Raw genomic sequence first — 19351 nt, forward strand, 5'->3', positions numbered from 1 at the left:
AGATACTGTAGTCACAAAAGGGGTAAAAATGTAAATTTTTACCAATGTACATAGGGTTAGCATCTTCCAGCAAGCACTGGGTATGTATGCAGTACGCTTTTTTTTCAGGCACTACCTTGGTGCATATCATGTACTACGGAAATGAAATTTTGTAAAGCATTTGACAAAACCCATTTATTATGCATCATTTCATGATTGCGCAAAATTTTAAGGATACATGAGCGGGAATGTGTATGGAGTATATGGGAAGTTTCTTGCAGGGTGACCGTGGCCCTGTTTCTTTTCTTTCCATGTGACCATGTCTATTGCTGCCTCTGTCCCAAATTAGATTAGATGTATAGTACTCCGCCCGTCTCAAAATTATAAGTCGTTTTAGGTTTTCTAGGTTCACATTGGTAGAGAACTCGTCTTTAGTCCTGGTTGGTAGGGACCAAATCTTCCAAAAATCCATCCGAAATAAAGCAATCAAGACGAAAGGAGGTCTTTAGTCTCGAGTCGCTCAACCTTTAGTCCCGAGTCGCTCAACCGGGACTGAAGACACCCTTTAGTTCCGGTTGGTAAAACCAACCAGGACTAAAGGGGCTGCCACCAGGCGCGGGACAGACCTCTTTTTTTCATGCATCACGTGCCCTTTAGTAGTTAAAGACTTTTTTTATAATAAAATCAAACTAGTATTTATATAATTACTATATATACAATTCTAAGTATATATACAATTCTTATTATAGTATTTATACAATTAGTATATATATATATACAAAAATTTGCCCCTGTCATTCCTTGGATCTACCCGTCATGGTGTTGCTCGGTGCGTCTAATTTTCATCCATCCTAATAAAATTCTCCTAACAACAACAACAACATCACCTTTTAAGTCCCAAGCAAGTTGAGTGGGGTGGTGTGAGACAACCATACAACTTTAGGTAATAGTAGTACGATGTTTTTCTTCTTGTTTCTTACAAACAATTAACAGCGATACTTGATGAAATTTTAGAAGTTTGAAGAGCAAAAAAAGAAGCTTCACCAGCATTAACCAATGCCATTTTTTTCCAGCACAGAGGAAAAATCGAAAAGACTTAGTAGTAGAAGGCAATAAAGCAATGGAGAATGTCCAGGCCATAATGTAAGCATCTGGGTCTTGCACCAATGCTCACCTTTTTTTGTGGTTTTGCACCATATATATAATTTGCTTTGTCCTAGGACTTTTGACTATTTCTTACCCTTTTTTTGTGGTTTTGCACCAAAAGAAAAGGAAGAAACTACTGTGCAACATGCTCCTCCACCCATTCCACCATTATCTAAGGATGTACTTGCATTACCTCCAGATTGTCGTCACTACAACTGCTTAGTGCTCACATAAACCATCGCATAGCTTCTTTCTCCTCAATGCCCATCTATAATTGAAGCAAAAATCATTAATCATACAAAAGAAAGGGAACACATACACATCTGTTCTTTTCTTACACAAACCTGTTTTGGAATGTCTCATCGCATTTATTAGAGGAAACCTCCCATGCGTTCAGGTTTGACACAAATGTAGTCTGATCCGTGGGTCTTTGTACAAATGCCTACTTAATTATACATGGCAAGAATTAACATAGTATCAAAGCTATTATTACTATTGTAGTAGCCAAACTAACCTGGAGTGTCACCGTATTCTTGTACCCACTGCAATGTCCATTTTATCAAGAAACATTGAAGTAAACTGTGCAAAGAACAAAATACACATGCACAAGCTCCAGGGTATGAGCGCAACCTCCCATTAAAATCATACAGCAACAAATTCGGGTGGTGGTGGTGGTGTGTGTGTGTGTTGGGGGGGGGGGGGGGGGGATGGGATGGGGATGATCAATAGAACAAAAGTGATATTAGTAGATAGATTAATTTAATGGAATTGTTTCGAGTCATTTCGAATATATGATGAGCTCCCATCTACCGTGCCTTAGAAATGAAATGCCAAATAATGTAGAACACCAGCACCAGCAAATAAATGTTCCTTCCACTTGTTTTGGCATCTTTGCAATATATAATTCTTAAGATTGATCGGATGGCCATTTTAATCGACCAAGTTGGAAACCAGGGTAAAATCTTGTATGAATCTGGCAACATTTAAGACATATTTACTCAAAATCCAAATTTACAAACTGACAGCCCTTTTTCCTCGAAACACGCAGAACTGTGTAACATTGCATTAAGAAGAAACAGAGATATACCTGTGCTACAGAGGAAAGAACAACTCCATCAAGTTCTGAGATGACATCGCCAACCTTAATCCCTCCACAATTTTCTGGTGATACGCCACATATCTACAGTATGCAATGCCAACAGTGAAGAAACAAAACGACCAATTTCATAAAGTAAAAACACCTGACTAAAAATAATAATAAAATGTACAATAACATAACACTGCAATAGTTAAATGGCTCATGCTACAAAGTGTCAAAGTTCCAATGTTGCAAATCGCGGGGGAGTGCTTCTGGAAAAGCTATTTGTGCTATATCGCAGCTATAGCGGCTGCTGTAGCCTTTAGTGGTATGTAAAAAATCAGAAAAATTTAAGCCCAAACATTAGTAATTTCACACATTTCAGCTAATATTTCGTAAGTACATACCCAGTCATGAGTGCAAACATAAAAAACAAGTCACAACTCATCACTCATAGTTCATAAATCACAAGTATATAAGTTCGTAAAGCAGTTATAGCAGAGTTAGCGGTGCTAGCTATTGAATTGAGTGGTGCTATTTCACGCAATAGCAAAGTTAGCAGCATTAGCGGTAATATTTGCAATAGCGTTGCAGCATCTATCTCCAAAAGCTATGGCGGTTCTATAGCGAGCTATTTGCAACAACCATCATATCCAAGAAGTAACAAAACAGGATTACGACAAAAGGCTTATAACCCATATACCAAACTCACCGATGTCCAATCCAATGGTAGCAGAACAAGAATTGAGAAAGACCGTTGCATAACAAGTGTACTGGCATTAGTGTAATTTCTTGGTCAAGAGCATAAGATACAAAAGGAAAAAACAAGATTGAAAGAACCATGACAATGGAAAACTACTCAGCCACTCTAATGGAGATAAAACCCCAAAAGAATGTAACTAAAAACTTGGTTGGCGGGAGAAAGACTGCCACCATGATATTTTACTAGAAGAGCTCAACCGGAGCCCGGTCAAGAAAGGTAATTGTTGTATGAAGATGAAACTAACCTCACCTCTCTTATACTGTAAATATTTAAGAAATGACTTCCTATGTTCGGCAGGTAACAAGATATCTTTTTTCTCAACATGGGCAAATGGCTGCTAATGGGCATGGATATGATCAGTTTTTTTTCAAACTAGGTCTCACCAATATTTTGCATTTCCTGTGTTGCTCCCAAACCTTCTGCGACCTGGGCAACTCCAAGGGCACTTAGTTTTAACTACTCATCAAGAGTGCCCACTGCTTCTGCACTTTCCAAGAATTAAAGGAACTTAAGTTCTTTTTATCACTATATGACCTCCTCTTTCCTCAACCTTCTTGGGGTGTTTGCGATTAGTCAGTCAAGTTCTAGTAAATGGATTTGATTATTCTGAAAGTAAAATCATATCTTATATCATCATCATCATCCTAAAGAAATATGTATCTGATACAAATAACACAAGCATGCATGCGGCCATGTGCAAATTCTCTCTTTCAAATCAAGCTCCTGCATGTTTTCCTTGAACATGCTTACACCACTAATCTTGTGGTTATTGTGTCAGGACCAGATTCTACACCAAGCAAAATGTGGCATGCACTAAAATGTTTTAAATGAAAGTTATAAGTCAGGTCAATAGGAGCATTCTATATTACAAATTGATTAGCTAGATTATGATCTGCAGCTAACCTAAATATATAATTGATATCTCTATGATATTAGAAGATTTGTGTGCTGAGTACCTTCTCTACCAGAATTCCAGAAGGCAGCTTAGCAAATTTGCAGCACATGTTCTCCAGAACAGGTAGGTCCAGCATGTGGATAGCGTGTCCCCTTATGCGAAGCCATGGCAGTTCTTCCCTTTATGAGAACAAAATTAAATACTAAAATGGAGATGGTGCTATAAAAAATCAAACAGTTCTAGTGTTAAGGCTAAATGAAAATAATATACTTGAATTTCTTGAAGTAATCCAGGCATCTCGCTGCGATTTCAACCGGCAAGAATGGAGCAGTTTCCTTGTAGAAAAAAGTGATGCCAAGGATTCTGTCCTCCAAATCCATGACAGGGCCCCCAATGAAATCCTGGCAAATAATGCCATAACAAAACAACTCGTATGTTCAATCATGAACTTATGACTTATCTAACGACATCAAGTGTCAATGAAACAGTATCTGAGCAAAAGCTTCTAAAAGATGCAAACAGCCGAAGTCTGTACCAATGCTGAACTTATTACGTGTAAATTTAATAAATTTTACATCCAAAATCGATCAAAATCATGATGATGTTACCATGATACCATCTAGTGTAACTTTTTTTTTTCTAACTCGCTACACCATAACAAAAAAAAAGAGCATTCTTAGGCTTAACTTAGTTTTCTATATTTGATAGGAATGCTACAACAAATCGAAGTAGTTCATTGCAAAATGTAGCTTGGAAGTTACAGGCCATATCAAAATTTACCTACAAAGAAATTTTACCTCATTAAGGTCACATGTACAGACCAAAAGCTCATTGCAGTCTAATTCACAATTTGCACGGATCAGCTCCCCATTTCTCATCAGAAATTCTGACCAGATATTGCGGCCTAGAGCAACTACAGGCCTAGGCTGCATGGAAGAACATTCAGGGGTGTCCCTGAGTTCCACTGCAGGAATATCTATTGGAGATATAATCTTCACGATGGCGAGATTATAATGCAAATGGCACAGTGCTAGGGTACCTTCAGCAATTTCTTCATTATGCAGAACCACTTTAATCTACAATCGACAAATTGACAATTATCAGCATTACGAAAGGAGAAAGTCAGCAGAATAAGCAAATAAAGAACTGATCCTGTGTTGACCTTAACTTCACCATCTTTATACGCCTCATACTGAGTTCCAGGTTTTCTGACCAAAGTAGCAGAGGTAAGTATCCACGTTTCTGACCCCACATGATCAACCACTGTCCCTGAGCAAGATACAGATGCCTTCCATCTGTACAAGCATATTAGAATCAACAGTTGCCAATAGCAAAACTTCCAAACCTATATAAAGATCATGTAGGCACTAAACATGTCTAACATCCCCTACAATCTAACAGAGATAAACTGCAAGGAAAAAGGAACAACTAGACTGCCTTAGTCGCATCAGCCCCTTTGCTCTCACCACCACTCTGCCGGAAAGAAGAAAATAGAGAGAAAAAATCTTTCCGTGAGCAAACTAAGACCCAAGCTCTGAAAACCCCCTTTTATCTATCATATCATGTGTAAATATATTAACTTTTAGGATCAAAAGCAACATTGCTTGTTCTTTGATTAGTTATGATAGCTAAATGTGAAAAGCCCAGATAAAATTAGAGAAAACAAATACCACTGGTAGAGGCGAGGGATACAATGGATTTGCAAATGCTAAACACAGCCCCAAAGTATTTATGTTCGGCTTTGGTATCCGCTGCATTGTCTGAATCATATTTGACAAATACAGACTGAGGAGGACCATCAGAATCTTCTGAGGAATCCGACCCACAATTTTTTCTTTTTTGCGGGTAGGAATCCGACCAACGTCCTCTATGACCTGCTAAAACATGGGAAGAGGCGTCATGGATGAATGAAATTGATAATATCGAGAGGAAGTTCCAATTAAGAAAGTAATACAGAATGATAAGGGGCTTATTTTGTTTATTAAAACAAAAAAAAAGCGAATGTATCGTATCCGAATTGCTACTACCTTGTCGATTCCCCTTCCGTCGTGGCATGTCTGAGATCTGTCGCAAGAAAGAGAGGGGGTCACGCCATCAAGGAAGCAACACAAAATCGAGATTTAGGGCAACTTCGCAGCAGCACATCAAACTAATTACTGACGGGTTAAGAAAAATTATGCACTATGGAACGAGAAAAAGGGAACGCAAATGGAACCTGCAGGTGGCGGATTCCTTTGGGTGTGGCTTCGTGTGCTCTTCTAATGCAAGGAGAGAGGGAGCGCCGGCGCCGCCGAATCTTCTGGGCTTTGGCCCTTTTCCTCTCTTCCGTCTCTTCTTCTCGTTCTTCCTTTTATCTTCACTACAGGTCCTATTTCTTATATTCATCTCGACCCATATCCATAACCTTTCACCTGGCGTTTGGATAGTTTGTAGGTTTGGGACAGGAAATATGCCGGGTTAGGGTTAAAAAAAAGAGAATCTAAACCCAATCCATTATTCGGCTGAAGCCGGTTTGAGTTTGATTGAGGTGGGTCCCACGAGATTAAAAAAAGAAGTAAATTGTACCTACCATATAATAACTTGGTAGGGATGTGCAAATTAGTCCAATAACTTGTAAAATGCTCAATTTAGTACAATAACTTGATAGGTGCGTGCATTGGTCCAACAACTTGTAAAGTACTGAATTTAGTACAATGATTTGGCAAATTAGTGCACCTACAATCCAAATTTTATAATGATAACGTATTAAGCAAAATAGATAGATATGTGAATTTTCTTTCAATCAAATTCTCAATTTTTATCAATAAAAGTTGTTGACCATGACTAAACCGTTGCTTCTCAACTGTGTATATTACTTATTACTAGCAAAATGCCCGTGCGTTGCTATGGTAAAAGATCAATTAGTTGGGTCCTATTTTGATAAAGTAGACTAAAAGTGAGCTAATGATGATAAAAGTCTGCTTTGCACTGCTTTCTCTTTTCTCTTTCACATGGGTTAGTAGAATCCACTGGCCCCAAACCAACATGCGCGGGCGCGCCACCTCTCCTCCCTTTCTCTCTCCATCGACAAGAGAAAATGACAATAGCTCAACTCTTCTCTCACACACAGGAAGCAAGCAAGCATATCCTCTTTTCCCATCGACAAGCAAGCACTTGCTGCAATTTCAGGTTAGTTTGGATCCCTCGCCGTCGCTAGCCTCGCCTCGCCTCCCCTGCTGATCTTGGTGGGCAAGAGGGCGTTTGGTTCCTTGCCATCGCTCGCCTTGCCAGCACCCAAACTGGTGATGGAACAACTCGATCCAACACGGAGTGACCAATATGGCGGTGGTGAGGCATGATTCAGCGGCAGTAATGCCCAATTTGGTTGGCGGGAGCTCCGATTCGGTGGCGGCAAGTTTGATTTGGCTGTGACCACGCCACCCCGGCCCCGGTCGCGGCCGGGTGGGGTGGCCATGGCGGGCGGGTGGCGCGGCGCGGCTGTGGTAGGCGGGTGGCGCAATGCAGCCGTGGTGGGCGGACGAGCGCGCGCGGGTGGCCGGTGTCGACCATACATGCCCGGGCCCACCAGAGGGTCTGTACGGACCCACTCAAGGGGACGTACTCAAGACGTATCAAGACATGAAGACTATGCTACAGGGCAACGTAGACTACATGGAACTCCTGAAGGACTAGTCGGAATACAAGGAAACTACTCTACTGAGTTAGAGTAGGACTCTATAGTCTTGTCCGACTAGTACTCTTGTACAAAAGACTACCCTGTAACCCTGCTTCCCCGATATATAAGGTCGGGCAGGGACCCCCTCAAAACAAGTTCAATCAAATACGAGCATACAACACACAGGACGTAGGGTATTACGCGATCTAGCGGCCCGAACCTATCTAAATCGTCGTTGACGGTATTCGAGGCTTCCAGCGCCGCATCATCGAAGAAATGGAGAAGAAACATCTCAGTGGAAACTCTCGTCGACATGAGGCGGAAGATTTAGTCGAGAAATTCGAATTTTTCGATCTAAACAACACCAGGTTCGACCACAACTCGGACTAGTCCATGTGAGCAGGCAATTTAGCCATCGTGTGGACCGGATACAACTCCAAGCGAATTTCCGCTCGGACTCCGAAACGCGGTCACGGTTCATCAAAAAACTCTATCCAAAGTCCAAATCGGATTAGAGTCAATTGAGGACAACGACTCCGACTCGAATTCTCTTGAAGAACTCCCCTTATCAGGTCCGCAGTAGGGTCTAGTAATCACATCAATACCGCAAGGTAGATTCATCTACTGGCCGGGCATGAAGCCCTCATTCCTTGTCCAAGACAACGAATCACGTCTCATCGCACACTTGGATATCCTCCCATATCAAGAGGGTACTCCACTTTCACCGATCCGTGAAGAAGATGGCTCCACTGAAGTCATAACATCCAGCTTTGGAAGCTACTCTTCGGATAGAGAACTCTTTGTTGTTGTTTCGCCAGACGATGGAACAGGAACCAGCGGCCAACACCAAATAACTCCTCGTCGAGAATGCCAAATCGAAGAAGTCTCCCAAGATGAATTATCAGCCGACGCCCCGGAGGGCGAAACTAGCAGCCAGAGAACTCAAAGAAGAGCAAGAAACACTCAGAGAGCGGAACGTCGTCAACTTCTAGCCGCAAGAGTTCCCATTGTGAACCTCGACAGAGCATTCGAAGCAGTTCAAACACGAGAACATAACACGCCACTTGCCACTATCGCTTCTATCGACCTTATCGCCCGTTCAATGTCTCCAAACAAATACAACGATCTTCTGTTATACTTGGCAGAACATGCATACAAACTCCTCGACAAGGAAACACCAATCCCATCCATGCCTTGCAACCCAAGTCACCATGATGATAGCAGAGACAATACAAGACTCTCAAACCAACCACATGAAGAACCAAGACAACATAGGGGTGTACTCGAAGCTCCAAGACGAAATAGAGATGCAACTAAGGGTAGTCGTACAGCCTCCGTGGAAGGTCCACGTCACCGCAGAGAAAATCCAGAACCCTCGCACATCAGTGATCTTCGAGAAATATTAAATCACAACCGTGATGCTCGAGATATAATCAACAATTGTCGTCATGAACATGAAGCTGAGGGTGATGACAATGACCACTTCCCCGCTTTCACAAAACGAATCATGCAGACTACTCTTCCCGAAAAATTCAAACCAATGGGCATCACTAAGTATGATGGCAAACAAGACCCAATTCAGTGGCTCCGCTGCTACGCATTAGCAGTCCAAGCTGCAGGCGGAAGTGATGATACAAAACTCATCCATTTTTCCGTATGTATGGAACCAGCGCCACTAACTTGGCTCGAATCTTTGAAACCTAATTCCATCAACTCATGGTCTGATCTAAAGAAAGCTTTTCCAAGCAACTACGCGGGAGCTATGCAGCACCCTAGCAACAGAATTGACTTGGCTCAGGTTAAACAGCAAAAGGCTGAATCCCTATGCAAGTACCTACGTCATTTTTTCAACAAAAAGGCTACAGTTGTCGACATCTCAGAAGTAGATGTGATTGAATGTTTTCAAAATGATCTCTGGGACCAAAGCATGTTCCAAGATTTTGGCAGACGGTGTCTAGCGGATGTCAAAGAACTCAAAATTATGGCTCAGTCATGGGCAGACGAAGAAGATAAGGAGTGCGAAAGGTTTGACTCACACCGCAATCACAGACGTGACAACAATAACCAAGGTAACAACCAAGAACAAGATAGAAACTGCAACGGCGATCACCGAAATAACTACTCAGGCAATCAAAATCGCAAGAGCAAATTAGACAATACCGTTGCAGCAATGTCAAACTCAAGCAAGAAAGGACCAGACAAACAAAATTATGGCCCTTCATTCAATGAACTACTCAAGAAACAATGTCCATGGCACTCACACAACAAGCACGCTGCAATCGACTGCTATAGCCTTCACAAAGTTATGTATGAATTGCCAGAACCTCCTGCCAACAACAATAACAATAACAACAATAAGGACAAGGGCAAGGGCAAGATGGATGAAACTGAAGATGGCGAAGACAAGTTCCAGACAATGTCTAAGACTGTCAACGTTATTTTCGGTGGAATTCCAGGCACTACCTCCAAGCGATCCAACAAATTGGTACTCAGAGAAATTATGGCTATCGAACCAGCCACCCCCACACCCCTCAAATGGTCTGAGGTACCCATTACTTTCAGTAGAAAGGATCAATGGACCAACTTCTCAGAACCAGGGCATTTTCCTCTCGTACTAGACCTAGTTGTAGCAGGCTCAAGACTAGCCAAATACTCATCGACAGTGGTAGTGGAATCAACGTCATTTTCACCAAAACTTTAAGCAAGATGGGCCTCGACATCACTGAAATGTTTACGCTAACGGATTCCCCCTTTTATGGAATTGTCCCAGGCAACACAGCTATCCCACTTGGACAAGTTGTCTTACCTGTCACTTTTGGTACCAAAGAGCATTACCACACAGAGTACATCAAGTTCAAGGTGGCTGACTTCGAGACTTCTTACCATGCCATCCTTGGAAGACCAGCCCTGGCCAAGTTCATGGCCATCCCACACTACGTGTATTTGCTACTGAAAATGCCTGGACCGAAAGGAGAACTATCTCTTCGCAGAGACCTGCAATGATTATATGAATGCGACATGGAAGCTGTTGAGATAGCTGCGACTACTCAAGTTCCCAACTCCATGCAACAAGTGTTCACCACGTCAAAGAAGCTGACCCCGGCAGAACTCAAAATTCCAGAAAACAAGTCGGGAGCTACTAAAGTCAAGCCAGCAAACATCAAGTACTTCAAAACCATTGACCTGGAGACTGGCGACTCATCCAAAACAGCCCTGATCGAAACAGGGCTTGATCCCAAATAGGAAAGTGTGCTCGTCAGTTTCCTTCGAGCAAACCGAGACATCTTCGCGTGGAAAACGACCAACATGCCATGTGTGCCCAAGGAACTGAACGAGCATTCACTCAACATTGATCCTAAAGCTACTCCAAAAGACAGCGACTACGAAGATTCGCTCAAGATAGAAGAGATGCAATTAAGAAAGAACTAGCCAAACTACTCGCGGCAGGGTTTATAAAGGAAGTTTTTCACCCTAATTGGCTAGCCAACCCAGTTTTACTTCGAAAAAAGAACAATAATGAGTGGAGGATGTGTGTTGACTACACAGACCTCAACAAACATTGTCCCAAAGATCCCTTTGGGCTTCCCAGAATCGACCAAGTAGTCGACTCCACAGCCGGATGTACACTACTCTATTTCCTTGATTGTTACTCGGGATATCACCAGATAGCACACAATGAAGAAGATCAAGTGTGGCGGAACCACCTCGGATTAGCTTGATTAAGCAGGGTTAAGCCGCCTAACATGCGACACTCCTGCCTAAACCGAGTTAATACGAAGTGCCGTCGGATTTCGTCCGATTTAACCACTTAAACAGGATCGAGTTCAGCAAACCCACGCGAAGGTGAGCGGTTACAGAGAATACAACGAGTCCACGGATTTTGAACAAGTTTTACTCATTTTGGTTCCACCATAAAATCCAATATTAGAGTTTTACAAGTTTTCAAGAAAACAACAGAGAAAACACTAGCGGAAGACTTCGTCGGGGTCGGACATCCCTGGTGAGGCCAACCGGGACATCACTGGCTCCTTTCCTCGCCGTCCGAGGAAGGATCCCACTCGACCGTCCAGCCTGGCGGAAGCTGAGGCGGCCAAGCGCCAACAAGGGAGGGGTCAGGAACTGCAACTTCACCTGAAAAACAAGAGCCACAACAAGGCTGAGCTACTAAGCTCAACAAGATTTAACCGGGGAGGAGCCAACTACTCTTCCAACTAGACATGCAAGGCTTCTGGGCTGATGGGTTTGTTTTGCCAAAAGCACTAAGTAACCTATTTTCAAGTTTTAGCTCCGGTTCTAGATTTACTTACCAGTCTAGGTTGTGCAACCTATTCTAAGCAAACATCGAGCCAAACAAGATGTGTAGATAAAAACAACAACATTGCCATCATTAGATTCCTCATTTACTCAGGGTGACATAACGATCAAGAAATCTCAAACTGTGAGAGGCACACGAATCGATTCGAGTTATTTAACCATGCATGGTGAACCTAGCCCCACGACATCCGCGCACCCGGAGGTCGCTTCCTGTGTCGGCCTTCCCCATTAATCCCCTAACCCGTGTCGGGCCCATTTCCTTTGGTGCAAGGTTCCACAGACCCGGTCTCTGCCGTTCTGTGACCACGCTTTGCCACCACGTGCGACAACCAGCAGGGGAAACTCCGTTCCAAGAACAATGGGGCGACCGCTCACGTCTAGGTTCAATCAGGTACTAGGCTTCCTCATCCCATACTAAGTATGAGGCTAGTACTTTCAAACACTTGATCACGAACACCACCACTGTCGGGCCTTAGCAAGTTTTCATAGACAGACGGGGCAACCATCCGACCACCAAAGTTTTACCCAACCCTGCCCCGTCCACCGTCCTTATAGTTGTAGCAGAGAGTAAACATGCAACTCCTACCACTCGCGAGTGACAGGAGATCACTCGACTTTTACCGTCCTTATTTAAGCAATGCAGCTACTCGGTCCAACAGCTAGTGCTCATATCAAGGGTTACTAAGTCATGTATCTAGGGTTTCACACAACTCCTAAACGTAAATGCACAAACATGCTATTCGGAAGACATGTGCAAGTTTGGCAACAACACGTAGGATCTTCATGCAACCGGGGCTTGCCTGCAAACAAGGAGGGCTGGAACTGCTCGACTTCGGGGGCGGCTTCGACTTCCGCGGGCAGGATCTCGGCTACAGCTTCTTCTTCGGGCGCCGGGTGCAGCTCGTAGAAGCCGTCAGCGAGATGCAGCTCTACACGAATGCAAGGCAAGGGTTAGCTTAACGTTTGGTTTGACAGCAACACTGGCTCTCCTGAGCCCGGAAACTTGCGACAAAGAGCAGGAGGTTGAGGCGGTTTGAGAGAGCTGATGATGATCAACAGGTAAGGGTAGGAAGGGAACTAGTGGTCTGATCCTTGAACTAGAGGATGTGATAACTGGGATCCTCAGACGTAGGCGCTGAAGGGTTCCCACGTTTTACACATACACCCTCGAGTTGAAGAAAAGATCACAGCCAAGCCCTCGGGCGAGGCGGACAAGGGTCGGCGAACAGACAGGGTCGGACGAGACGGAACTGGGGTCGGGCGAGACGGACTTGGGGTCGGCACTCACCTTCTTCCTGAAAGGAAAGCTTGGGGTCGGGAAGAGGCAGACTTGGGCGGGGAACTAAAGCTTCGAACAGGGACTAAGACCGGCGATGCTCCGGCGGCGGCGCTTCTTGCGGATCACAAGAGAGCTCTACGCAGCACAAGGGAGCAAGCTGCGGGGTGACTTGGAGGAACTGAGAAGGATCTGGGAGAAGAACTTTTCAAGAACTGGGTGGGTGGCGCTAGAAGCTTGAGCAGGGAGCTAGAGGAGGCTAAGGGCAACAAAGGCGGAGGGAACTCCGGCGATGGGGGCATTCCTTTTATAGCTGCTGGAGCAGAGGTACGGAAACGTCGCGGAGAGAGAGGAGGGGAGCAGCGCGAAGGCCGGGGAGAAGCAATGGAGTGCTCTGCCGTGGCGGCGATTGAGCAAACCGGGCGGTGCTGCAGAACTCCGGGGGTGATGCCAGCGATCATTGCGCTACTCCGTCAGGGCGGCGTAGGCGCGGGTAGACCGGTGGTTGGGATTTGGCGGAGAGCGGGCGTCGTCGTGCGGGAGAGGTGATAGAAGCGACCGGTTAAACAGCGCTAGGATCGAGGGCGCACAGGTGGGAAGACAAGCGGACGCGGCGCGGGGGAGAGCGCGGAACAACAGATTGTCGGGCGGCTTCTGACAGAGCGGGAAAAAGGAACTGTCGCGGCCGCGGTCGGGGTTGGCGGTGGGGGAATCGTCATGTAGCGACGACCGGGCGGCGCAACTGTTGCTGGAAGGGACGGAAAAGACGGGCGACATCGGTCTCCGGGGCCGGGATATGGTATCGCGATGATGGGCGCGGGAGACGAGGGTCTGCAGAAAGGGGTGCAGAGGGCTTCCGCTGCCATTGGGGAAAAGGGCGCGGGACCCAACTCTGTTCCTCGCCAGAGACAAAACTGGGCGATGGCGTCGAAGAAGACGAGCCACACGGCAGGAAAACTCTGAGGCGGCCATGCAACTCGAGTGCGGCTGACGCGGGGGATCTGGAAAAAGGATCTCACGGGTCCACCGGGGGAAAAGATCGGACGGGTGAGGAAGATCAGCAGGATCCGATGGCGGGTTGAACTCGCCGGGGTCGGGAGAGAAGCGAAGCAGGAAGGGGTCGGATCCAGGGGTCGGAACTGGCGGAAGACTGAGCACTTAGGTGCGGTCAACAGAACAACTGACTGAGGTTAAGGGCTGAGATCAAACCTAACTGGGAAAGGTTAGGGGTCGGTCGCTACAGCCTACCCCTCTTAAAAAGAATCTCGTCCCGAGATTCAAGATCAAGGGTGTGCTGTTCTTACCTCCTTGATGGGATAGAAAACCTGGAAAACGCTTGTTCAGATATTCTTCCGTCTCCCATGTTGCTTCATCTTCGGTGTGGTTTCTCCAGAGGATCTTGTACATCTTTACCACTTGGCGTCGGGTGTGCCTTTCCTTTTGGTCAAGAACTCGATCTGGGTACTCGGCGTAGGTCAGGTCAGGTTCTACTTGAAGCTGTTCTTATTCTAGGATCTCTGCTGGAACTCGGACACACTTCTTCAGTTGAGACACGTGGAAAACATCATGTATGGCCGACAGCTGCTCTGGGAGGTGGATCCTGTAAGCGACGGGTCCACATATCTCCACAATCTCATAAGGGCCAACATAGCGGGGAGCTAACTTGCCTTTTATTCCAAACGGTTGCACTCCTTTGGTTGGGGAGACTCGAAGGTACACATGATCACCAAGGTTGAACTGCAGGGGTCTTCTCCGTCGGTCGGAGTAACTCTTCTGTCGAGATTGGGCAGCCTTGAGATTAGCTTGAATTACCTTCACTTGCTCCTCGGCTTCTGCCACTAAGTCAGGACCATAAACCTGTCTCTCTCCTGGTTGGGACCAGTTCAAGGGTGTCCTGCATCTTCGGCCGTACAGGGCCTCAAACGGTGCCATCTTCAAACTGGCCTGGTGGCTGTTATTGTAGGAGAACTCTGCTAAGGGCAGGCACTTGTCCCAGTTTTTGTCATAGTGGATGACACAAGCTCTTAACATGTCTTCGAGGATCTGATTTACTCTCTCGGTTTGGCCATCGGTTTGGGGATGATACGTTGAGCTTCGGATGAGCTTGGTGCCCATGGATGTTTGTAATTGCTCCCAAAAACGGGCCACAAACTGAACTCCTCGATCAGAGATGATGGTCTTGGGTACACCATGTAGGGAAACGATACGGTCGAGGTACAACTCTGCATATTGCCTGACTGTGTAGGTGGTACGAACAGGAAAGAAATGTGCTGTCTTGGTCAGACGGTCCACTATAACCCAGATAGAATCATACCGTTGAGTTGTAAGGGGTAACCCAACTATGAAGTCCATGCTGATGTCTTCCCATTTCCAAGAGGGAATAGGTAGCGGCTGCAAGGTCCCTGCTACCTTCAAGTGACTGGCCTTGACACGTTGACAAGTGTCGCATTCTGAAACATAACGAGCTATCTCCGGTTTCATCCCACTCCACCAAAAGGTCTGACGGAGATCATGGTACATCTTGTTGCTGCCAGGGTGGATTGAGAACTTGGAAAGATGAGCTTCATCTAGGATCTGCCTCCTCAGCTCAGGGTCGGCGGGCACTACTAGTCGGTTTCCATAGTACACACCTCCCATTTGGTCCTGCCGGAAAAGCTTATATCCCTCGTCTTTTACTGAGACCTTACTGATGATCCGTTTTACTTCTTCATCCTTAGCTTGTGCTGACCGAATCCGGTCCTCCAAAACTGAGTCAAGGATGATGTGATCAAGGGTTCCATGGGGAACAAACTCTAGACTTAGTTTTCCCATCTCGTGACACAAAGTGTTGGTGAAGGCTGTTGACAACAAGCAGTTGCAACGGGGTGTGCGACTGAGGGCATCGGCCACCACATTGGCCTTGCCAGGATGATAGTGCACTTCCAAGTCATAATCCTTTATCAACTCCAGCCATCTTCTCTGACGCATGTTGAGGTCGGCTTGCGTGAAGATGTACTTGAGGCTCTTGTGGTCGGTATAGATGTTGCAGTGAGCTCCCATTAAGTAGTGCCTCCATATCTTCAAGGCATGTATCACTGCTGCCAACTCAAGGTCATGGGTCGGGTAGTTCAGCTCATGAGGTCGCAACGCACGTGAGGCATAGGCAATGACTCGGCTGTCTTGCATAAGAACACATCCGAGTCCAGTGCCAGAGGCGTCACAGTATACGTCATACGGCCTAGAGGGGTCGGGTTGAGCCAAAACTGGGGCGGTGGTTAACAAGTGCTTCAGGGTTTTGAAAGCTTCTTCGCACTTGGTGTCCCACACAAACTTGACCTCTTTCTTCAACAACTCGGTCATTGGCTTAGCTATCTTGGAGAAATCCGGTATAAAACGCCGATAGTAACCTGCCAGTCCGAGGAAACTTCGGATCTGGTGTACCGAGACAGGAGACTTCCATTCCATGACCTCTTGCACCTTACTGGGATCCACGGCAATACCGTCCTTGGAGATAGTGTGTCCCAAAAACTTGACACTATCCAACCAAAACTCACACTTGGAGAACTTTGCATAAAGCTGGTGATCTCTCAGTCGCTGGAGAACTATATGAAGATAGTTGGCATGCTCTTCCTTGTCCTTTGAGTACACTAGGATATCATCAATGAACACCACCACAAACTTATCCAGCTCGGGCATAAACACCGAGTTCATAAGATACATGAAGTAAGCGGGTGCATTGGTGAGTCCAAAGGACATGACTAGGTACTAATACAGTCCATATCTGGTAGAGAAAGCTGTCTTGGGTACGTCGCAAGGTCGAATCTTCATTTGGTGATAACCAGAACGAAGATCGATCTTGGAGAACACTTTTGCTCCGGCTAACTGGTCGAACAAGACATCAATGCGGGGCAGTGGGTACTTATTCTTGACTGTTACTGCATTGAGGGGTCGGTAATCCACACACATCCGTAAACTGCCGTCTTTCTTCTTCACAAACAGGGCGGGGCAACCCCAAGATGACGTACTGGGTCGAATGAAGCCCTTTTCCAACAGATCATGCAACTGGGTCTTCAACACTGCTAACTCAGCGGGTGGCATCCGATAGGGTCTCTTAGATATCGGGGCTGTGCCAGGAACCAACTCTATAGAAAACTCCACTTTTCTGTCAGGTGGCATGCGTGGCAAGTCTTCTGGAAACACATCTGAGTACTCACAGATAACAGGGAGGTCTTCTAAACGGGTTCCCAAGAGAGGATAGGCACAAGGAGTCAAAGACTCAGGATGGGTCAAGGATAGGGTAGCACTGCCATGAGAGGGTGAGCTGATATAAAGGGATCGGGCTGATGTATCTAAAACAACATGATGTCGGGCCATCCAGTCCATGCCAAGGATGACGTCTAGGCCTTCGAGGTCAAGGATGATAAGGTTTTCCTTGAAGAGGGTGGGGCCTAGCTGGAGAGGTACAAGAATAACGACCTGATCCGACGTTATCCTTCCTCCAGGAGTGGCGATCACATAGGGTTCCTTAGTGTGACCTACACTTAGCCCACATCTTTCCCTTGCCTTACTCCCGATAAAGCTATGCGAGGCTCCCGAATCAAACAACACCACAACAGCTTGGTTTAAAACAAGAAAAGTACCCGTCATTACTGACGCACCTTCGGGAAGTTCGGTCAAGCTGGTGTAGTTGAGTCGACCTTGTCGGACTTGCACCTTGGGCCTTCTTCCTCTGGCTGCCATGGGGTTCTGGCCTTGCTGCTGAGTCTTGCTCCTGGGGCAATCCCTTGCAAAATGTCCCTCATTGCCGCAGGTAAAACATCTGTTACTGGCTGCCGGACAAGGTGGCGTTGGCAAGGTCGGCCGGGGTACTTGCGGTTGGGGGCCTGGGAGACTAGGCATTGTCGCCGGCGGGGGTCGGGCGATCCATTTCCCTGACTGTTGGGGTCGGCCAGGGGCTTGTGGAGGGATCATCCGAAACCTTCGGGCTGGCGGGCTCGGAAGAGCCACAGAGGCTTTCCTCTTCTGGTCGGCCTTGAGAGCTTGCATGCAGTCCTCCTGGGAGATGGCCAGATTGACCAACTCGTTATAGGTATCCACCCTGATGGGGTTCAGCCTTTCCCTGAGCTCCAAGCTCAGTCCTCGGCGGAATCTGTCCCTCTTCTTCTCATCGGTGTCCGCGTGATATCCCGCATAACGGCATAGGTCATTAAACGCCTGGGCGTAGTGCAGCACATCCTGAGTTCCCTGGGTGAGGGCCAGAAACTCGTTGAGCTTGCGCTCCAAGAGACCTTTAGGAATGTGATGCGCCTTGAACGCCGTCTTAAACTCGTTCCAACTGACCACGTGGCCAGCAGGTAGCATGGCATGGTAGTGGTCCCACCAAAGCCGTGCGGAACCACGCAGCTGCTGAGCTGCGAACCGCGCCTTGTTGTTGTCAGGGCATGGAGCGGTGAGGAGCTCGAACTTGGATTCGATCGTACGAACCCATGCATCAGCGTCGAGCGGTTCTTGGGTCTTTTGGAACAGCGGGGGCTGCGTCCCCAGAAAGTCCTCATATCTTGCGATATGCTGCTGCTGCTGTGCTCTACCACCATGTGGCTGCTGTTGTCCTTGCACCAGATGCCTGAGCAGCTCGGTTTGAGTTGCTAGGATTGCCTCCAATGGCGATGGTGGCGGGGGCGGGGGAAGATCCTGGCGCTGGTCACTGTCGCTGGGCACAGATCCTGACCTGGTGCGGTGCGCCATCTGCAAGAGTTAACGCCCCATCAACCTCATAACCTTAGGTGTACTCCAGCGATTGGGAACGTATGAATTAAATCCCTTAATGCGACTCTTGCCAATGGTGCCTCACACGTCCTCATAGAGGAAGCACATTCCTCCAATTTTCAACATAGATAGCCCCTACTTGCCCTGGTACTCCACCTTAGGCACCCACACCACATACATACAGACTCCTAGGGTCTGATCCACTCGAACCAAGGGGTCGGATACGGTCCGTACTCAAAGAGGGTCGGACAAGGCGGTAACTGCCTTAAGGGTCGGCGCACTCTAGCTCGCAAACTAGGGTCGGCCAACTGAACAGGCTCCCCGAAAACAACACAGGGTTACGGCACCACTCACTCAACCTTAGCATCCACACCATACGAAAAGGATAAAACTATGCACTGCACTGGGTTGGCTTATACACAACGACGTTTCAACACAGGGAGTACTCAACTCAAGGCTAACCTATTACAACTTTTCAAAACTAGGCTGCCGAGGAGTAC

At 46.5% G+C, this 19351-nt stretch overlaps 1 protein-coding gene across 5 annotated transcripts; it reads right to left on the reverse strand.

Moving 5' to 3' along the window:
* Positions 1 to 1113: 1113 nt before the first annotated feature.
* Positions 1114 to 6290, reverse strand: LOC117850251 (uncharacterized). Of its 5 annotated transcripts, none has more exons than XR_004639219.2 (12): positions 6077 to 6290; positions 5889 to 5925; positions 5532 to 5738; positions 5024 to 5156; positions 4901 to 4937; positions 4659 to 4787; positions 4132 to 4262; positions 3923 to 4040; positions 2213 to 2305; positions 1640 to 1704; positions 1470 to 1570; positions 1114 to 1393 (listed from the first exon to the last, which is right to left on the reverse strand). XR_004639219.2 is itself a non-coding variant. In XM_034732067.2 (12 exons), exons 2-11 carry the CDS (start codon positions 5914 to 5916, stop codon positions 1497 to 1499), a joined length of 978 nt encoding a protein of 325 aa, XP_034587958.1. In that variant the 5' UTR covers positions 5917 to 5925; positions 6077 to 6290; the 3' UTR covers positions 1114 to 1393; positions 1470 to 1496. The 5 variants fall into 5 exon arrangements, 3 of the variants coding, with proteins under 3 accessions (XP_034587958.1, XP_034587974.1, XP_034587966.1); XR_004639218.2 differs by having other exon boundaries at positions 1470 to 1567; positions 6077 to 6289; XM_034732067.2 differs by having other exon boundaries at positions 1640 to 1667.
* Positions 6291 to 19351: the final 13061 nt, after the last annotated feature.

This window comes from Setaria viridis, chromosome 1 (assembly GCF_005286985.2).
Source record: "Setaria viridis chromosome 1, Setaria_viridis_v4.0, whole genome shotgun sequence".
NCBI lineage: Eukaryota > Viridiplantae > Streptophyta > Magnoliopsida > Poales > Poaceae > Setaria > Setaria viridis.